The 7,408-nt window shown below is 37.6% G+C and overlaps 1 protein-coding gene across 1 annotated transcript; it reads right to left on the reverse strand.

Moving 5' to 3' along the window:
• Window positions 1-412: 412 nt before the first annotated feature.
• On the reverse strand, window positions 413-6,647 carry LOC145494403 (ras-related protein Rab-38-like). Its single transcript, XM_081473862.1, has 7 exons — window positions 6,323-6,647; window positions 6,088-6,215; window positions 5,712-5,788; window positions 4,946-4,974; window positions 4,231-4,383; window positions 2,705-2,848; window positions 413-2,365 (listed from the first exon to the last, which is right to left on the reverse strand). Exons 1-7 carry the CDS (start codon window positions 6,323-6,325, stop codon window positions 2,219-2,221), a joined length of 681 nt encoding a protein of 226 aa, XP_081329988.1. The 5' UTR covers window positions 6,326-6,647; the 3' UTR covers window positions 413-2,218.
• Window positions 6,648-7,408: the final 761 nt, after the last annotated feature.

Below are 7,408 nucleotides of genomic sequence, written 5' to 3' on the forward strand. Positions count from 1 at the left end.
AAAGATAATACTTACTCTTTCCTCCACAATTTCTGTTACAAGATGCCAGACAGAGGCCACCTTATCCATGTGCTCTGCTAGTCGGTGCAGTATGAATGGCATTAGCCCAAAGAACAGGGAGTGGGAAAAAAGATGAGGTTACCTTTGTCTTTTGCTCTACACTTCTCTCACTACTCCCGAACGCTAGTAGCATGACTAACTGCCTAACTGAGTAGTAGTATGCAAGTTTTATAATCAGGGAAAATTTCAGCTTGATGAAAAAAATACAACAAGAGATATAGCTGCCCAACCATAATTCTATTTTACATTCCTGACCCAGGCCTTAAACTGCTTGAGTTTATGAATCTTGCAAATGTTTTAAGCCTGCAGGGTGGGTAAAAAGAAAGAAGAACACTGAAAATGTCCGGCAATATGAAACACTAAAAGTTCAAGACATTTATTGACAAAAATTACTGCACAAGAGTACATTTTGAAACTTACTTAAAATCCACATGATTTACATTGTGTGTAAGTTATATTAAACTTTATTGATACGCTTTTTGATACTAGTTTAGGAAAGTTTAATTTTAACTCTACTTAGAGCAGAAAATCATGATTGCTTGGAAGTATTCTGCAAATAATTGTAATTTTTCAGAACTGTTAGGAAAATGAATATTAGCAAGGTGGACATGGGACAGGAATTTAGTATTCATTCCACACATTTTTCAAAGATAAAATACTGCTTATTAACCTTTCATGCAATACAATAAACAACATTATTTCATGACCAAGACAGTTGGCAGGGCCAATAACTCAAATCAATCAACCACATTGTTTTATTACTGGTCCAATATTTTCTACAAATCAGTCAATCAACAACTTAAGAAATACACCAATAAACATCTTAGCCCTGTGGGCCATGCTAGCTTGAGACCCTATATAAAAGAATGTGTAATCCCAAAAATATCCATACCCCTCCCACATAGGGTTTTTGTTTTTACCCCCACCCACCCCCCTTCCTGAACTAGACAATCGAGGTAATCCCTGGAAAATAAATATCCAAGAAGTGCAAGTTCACTTTGATTCTCCTGGTTTTATAAAAATCTCCAAATACACATACTTTGATGGTTTTACATGATTTACAAAACACCCTGAAAGAAAGCGCACACTAAAAGCTGTATTTCTATGACTTGATAAAAACACAGAACTAGCAGGAGTTGTTGACGTAATAATGGCACAAGTAAAGAGAATTTACATTTTGACGATCAAAGTAAACAAGTTCTTTCCTTTTTTGATTGCGTTGATTTCTCAAATAAATAGAACACATGTTCTCTGTGTTTCTATCTAGTCACAGAATCACTCGAGAAAGTTTGGGAGAACTTAAAAAAATAGCCTATCAGCTCATGTTCCCACAGCATTTCTTGCTCTGCCAAACTTCCACTCGTGTTTCCATAACTTGATAGAAAAAACGGACCATGGGCATTCTAAAGTATTTTTCTGTGCCTTACAGAAATGAGGCAATATGGGGCAAACAACAAATAACGGGAGAAATCATGTAAATATTGACGCATTGTTACAGTAACTATAAAACCGTCAAACTAGAATTTATAATAATTCTTTTACATTCTTGCTAGTTAGCTCCACAGTGGGATACTCTGTGTAATACATGTGTGAGACACTACAGTGTAACATGCTCTCATAAATTTTTTATGTGCTATCTTAACACTATGATAATTTTATTGTCAAATGATGTAATAGTGGAACTCATACTTATTGACCAAGTACACATGCTCAAAGACTGATTTGACCAGGAATGAAGACAGAATAAATTTTGTAACAAATCTTTCTGGACCGCAAAAAGCAGCCAATATGAGACTACGAAAATAACAATCATAATTATTAAAGTTGTGTTTACATTTAGACCACACTCTAAGAATGCCAGCAATCTTTCTAGATGATCAATTCCAAACAATCCCCTTGTAATACAATTAAAAATACTGTGGAATCCCGATTTTTGAACCTCCAAGGGAAATGAAAATTGGTTTGAAAAATCACCTAGTTTGAGAAATCTGGAGTAAACTTGCAGTGTTCTACTGAGGGAAGTAAAACAGGTTTTGGTTCAAGTTATCATGAGGTTTGAACAAGTGAAGATCTGAGAAATCGGGATTCCACAATAAGTTGCAAGATTGTTTTACGGTAAATTAAAATAATTTGATCACCCTAGGTAGCAAAAACTTGGTTAACAACAGCCTGTCTTGTGTGGTTCAGCGGAAGGAATATTCTTAAATTCCTGTGAGCTTGTCACTGATGTACTGTTTGTTAATGTTATTGAGTCGGGGTCCTTTGGAATACTGTCAAAGTTATTTGCCTTTTCATTCTCTAGAATCTGCAAGGAGAAAGATCAAAAACATTCACTTTCTATCAATCAAGAAACAAACTGACAAATTAGAGGTAAAGTCTGCATGTGAGCTAAGTGACCCATCAGGCAGGAGCTTATTCCAGTTTCTCTAGCATGAAGCGACTAGGAGTATTTCTACTCTCCCCCTCCCCCCCCCCCCCCCCCCACCAGGATATCAAGATGCAAAACTGTGATGAAGCACCTTTAAAGGTCTACAGTAAGATTACAGTGTCATGGCTAAGAACACAACACAAGTTTTAAAAGAACTGTGCTCTGGTCTGAAAACCATGCACGTTAGCCCAGAGGTTTATCAATATTCTCATGTACCTTTGCCACAAGATATTTTGCTGCCTCAGAAATGTTTATGTCCTCTTTGGCTGATGTCTCAAACCAAGTATTAAACCCCTTGTCTGAACAATATTCATCCATTTGACTTGCATTGTTAACTAGACCCTCCTTGGCTTGATCGCACTGCAGGAAAAAAGAAAATATTGTGATCAACAACAAACTTTTCTTGTGTTACCTGACAACGTGATGACGGGCATGTTTAAAACAAGAAATGGTGAAAAAGCACTACGGTTAGCCTATAAAATATCACTGACCTGACAGCAGTTAGCTCTCTATGATAGTTTGGGTTACCCTTACAGACACCCGCATCCCACATTGACTCTTAATCATAGCACCATCATTTCGTAATTTTGCCATTTTGTGTTTTAAACACACCCTGTGATGACCTATCGATTAAGGGATGACATAAACAAGCTAACACTTCCATAACCCTGCCCTGATTATTTGAGAAAGATGTTGCACCACAAAGCCAAGTTGTGAAACAGCCTAGCATCCAATTTGCTACAAGCGTAATTATCCCTAAATATTTTCAAACTAAACCATGTCATTAAAGTTTTTGATAGAAATTTTACATGGTGTCCATGTAAAGCAGCTTCTATTTCTTTAATTTTGTCCTTTTATATTGAAATTTTTTATCATGTTAAAATAAAATTATTAATCTATCTATCTGAACATCTCCTACACATATGAAAAGATTCCCCGAGTAAACAGAATACTGGCAGTCTCTGCATGCTCCATTCTACCCTCACATGAGAGATTCAACGAGAAGAAAAATTACAAAATGATGATCTAGTCCAGCAGTGATCCTTGTACTAGCATTGAATGGTTATTGTGTGAAAGAAATGGGTAACTTACTAACAGACACAATTAGTAAAAGTTGCTGACACAAGACACCAGTCGAGTTACCTGATGTAATTTGTTATTCACTGCCTATGTGGATAAAACCCTAGTGTGTAACCATTCAAATGAAAGCTATTGAGCAGTACTTTCATGTGGTACTGTTTACTATGCTGTACAAGGTGGTTCTAACTTTCAAGTCTGTGTAAATCCTAGTTTGACTTGAGAAACAAGAAAAAAACTGGGTCAAGTGTCATCTTGCAGTAGCTCGCGGGAGTGTTACTGATGATGAAACAAAAGACAAAAAGTTATATTGTCACCAGTAACAATCCCAGAAGCGATTAAGATAAAGATCACCCTAGATTTTTCTTGTTTCTCAAGTGGCAAATTCAGATGAAAGCTATTGAGTAGTACTTTCATGTGGTACTGTTTGTTATGCTGCATGTGGTGGTTCTAACTTTTAAGTCGGCAGATGAAATTCCTGTGTGTAACCATTTAAATAACAGCTATTCAGCAGTATTTCATGTGGTATTTGCTTTTCATTATGACGTACACGGTGGTTATAATGCTTACATCTGTGAGTGAATCCTACTCTGTGGAATTCTTAAATTCTTAAATGAGCAGAACTTTCTTGTAGCATTACTGTGGAACTTTGAGAGTCAACAAACCTTGTTTGCTAATAGAACAACAGGAATTGGAGCTCCATTAGGAAGCATAACTTTACCATCCAAGTCATTCTTCCATTTCTGCACAGCTTCAAATGTAGACGCTCTTGTGACATCAAACACAATGAAAGCTCCAACCGCCTCCTTATAATAAACCTGCCAATTAAATTAATTCTGCATGTTTTATATGTACTATGTTACCATTTCCTCTTAATAATTACATTATGTTAAAGTTGTCTCTTCAAACTCCCAGATGTGGAATTCCGTAGCTGAATTTGATCATCATGTGATCAAAAATTGACCAATGAAAAATTGACCAGCAAAAAATGGAAAATGAAGATTGTCTCCAAGCCTAAGCTACAGTATACTTATAGAAGCTAGGTGTCACTGGATGGGCTGCTCCTAGACAGTAAAAATTGGTTGCATGTGGCCTTTGTAGTGTGAGCAGGTGGCTCCTGTCATGCAGAAACCAGAAATCATGTAATCATAGACTACGAAGCTATGATTGTTATAGGGTTTTCTAGCATGTTTCAAAATCCTACCATATTTTTGTGCTGTACACAATTGCAAAGAAGTTGTCTAATTGAATAAATATACACAAAACAGTTTGTGTCAAAGAGTTGCTATACATTTGTTACATATACAGCCAGGTTGTACCATTCTTAACAAGACCTTGACTTCTGTCTTTTGAATAAGAGATTACTGTGGTAAAACTTACTCGTGTCATGTTCCCAAATCTTTCTTGTCCTATTTCCAAGAAATAAAATCAAACCATGTTATAACATTGCTCACAAAGCCACACTGTCAAAGAGGGTGGCAAAGGGTTTATGCAAGACACATGATGAGGGCTAAAATTAGCGTGTGATGCGTGAAAGTAAATGTGGCTGAATGCATATGTGATGCATGAATTTTGTTGAAATTTGTGCATGAAATGGGGAGACAACCTCCATTTTCTGCCCTTATCAAACCCAAAATGGCCAGAGCTATTCTTCTTAGTTCACCCTGTTTGATTGGAAAACATCGTAAGGATTCTGTTTTACAACAGTTGGTCAAACTAGTCAACCTGATAAAATGGAAAGCAACCTTAGTGACGTTGGAGATGGGTTAAGGTCACACTCGCCGAAAGCTGGAACGCCTAGGGTAAGAGGAAGAAGGGATGGCCAACAAAAACATGGCAGTGGGGCCTGGGAGCAGACATTAGGAGATCAGGGCTGAACAGGAGTCAGCTAGAGAGACCCAGGACAGAGATGACTAGAGGACTCTTGTTGGCCACCTATGCTCCAGGAGGGGTACTAGGCGCAAGTATCTATAGTGAGTCATGTTACGTTTTTGAGGACCCCTTTAATACCGACACCCACCCCCAAGCCCCCCTAAATCTGACCTCATTTTACAGCCAGCGGGGGGGGGTTAGATCTGGGGGTTCCATTGTGTTAATCAAGTAGACATTTATGAAAGTCATACAAAAGGATGTGACAAAAGTTTACCTGCAATATCCCATAGCTGTAAACGAACAAGTGTATCAGTGTCCCAGTTTATAACCTTGAGCGCGAAATCAACTCCAATGTATTCAAAGTCAAGGTCAACAACAACAACAAGTTAAACAATAAATAACAACAGCGGCATCTTTGAGCTTGATTTCATGTCAGGTGCGACCATTAATCGAGTTAATAAATTGATGGGGGAAAGCCTGTTTCTGTATAGGGTGATTAAAATTTCTACAACGGCCGAAATCATGCTAGGGAAAACTAGAAATATGCAGACATCGAATAGCTACAACTAATTGACCTCATCAAGCTTGTAACTAACTAAAGAAGACAAGCGTTGACTGGACAACATTTGGAAATTTTTTTAAGAAAGGATATTGTAGCTCTGTAGTGTACAGAGAAAAATTGATGAACATAGCGCTTAATGATGCTAGTTTTTCCAACACCGAGGTCTCCTATTACCAAAACTTTGAAGAGAAACTCCTTCTTCTCCCCGGACGATTCCTGCGAAAGAGAGAAAAAAAACAATCAAAAATTGCCTCCCAGCCCCGCTGAATATTGTTGTCAATCGTTTGTAAAGTATTGTTTTTGAAAAAGTACATCGAACGTACCATAATCAGCTGTAGAAAGTGTAAATATAGTCACTCGTAATAGCCGTACATCAGGAGGAAGCCACCATGTTGTCATGTGATTGTACGCGATATATTACTGTATTTGATTGGTTGGAGAATTTCGGAGGCAAGAGTCTGGCAGTTATAAGCTTGTTTTTTATTGGCCTGTGAAGATTTTCGCGATTCCACGAAAATATTCGAAAATATGCGAAATTCCACGACTTTCGCGAAATCCGTAGACCATATAGACCGAACAATTCTGCGAGATTTCATTTTAATAAAGCGTTCTGCCTTTTTTTGTAAGTTTAGTTGCTAGAACAAGGAAAAATTCTGGCGGGGGCAGGGAGGGTGGGGGTGGATATAGTCATGGGGTACTTTGAGATATTTTGTATTGCCGATCGAGAGTGCTCACCCTCATATTTAATTTACACTAAAAGTTGCAAATTGCAAAACGGGTTCTATTACGTGAAACTCAAGCATACGAATGCTTTTCAATAATGTTACGCTAAATGTTTGTCAGAAAATGTCAGTTGTTCGAATTTATTACTCAGCCCTTGACCAAAGTCAAGTATTTTAATAAAATATGTACTTGTTGTTCGGTAGTTTTCTACCATCCTGCTTGCATTACTGCCAAAATGCTAGAAACGGAAGGTGCGAAAAAAGCTTGTGCTCTATAATTTTCAGCCTCAGCAAATTTCAATTTAACTTTCCATTATTATTTAGCAGACGGAAGCGGGATTTTTTTGTAGCTGTAGAAAGCGTTTCTGTTTCAAGATATATATGTTATTTGCCGGCTTATGGTCGGTCCGTATGGTGAAAAACTGTGACCGAGGTCTTGAAAATGCGGCAGCATTTTCAAGCCCGAGGTCACAGTTTTTCATCATACGGACCGACCAAGAACCGGCAAATAACATGTTTCAGTTTTTTTTTCCTGCAGTAAATTGGTTTTACAGATTACAAATGCGTTTGTTTACGCAACTCTTGTCATTGAATCGGCTTGCGCGCCGTCTACTAACGATTTGTAAAAAATCTCGGCAACGAACGAGTAACTCAGATAGTAGACAAAGAAAGATGTATTAAAGAACA

This window comes from Orbicella franksi, chromosome 8 (assembly GCF_964199315.1).
Source record: "Orbicella franksi chromosome 8, jaOrbFran1.1, whole genome shotgun sequence".
In the NCBI taxonomy this organism is placed as follows: Eukaryota; Metazoa; Cnidaria; class Anthozoa; order Scleractinia; family Merulinidae; genus Orbicella; species Orbicella franksi.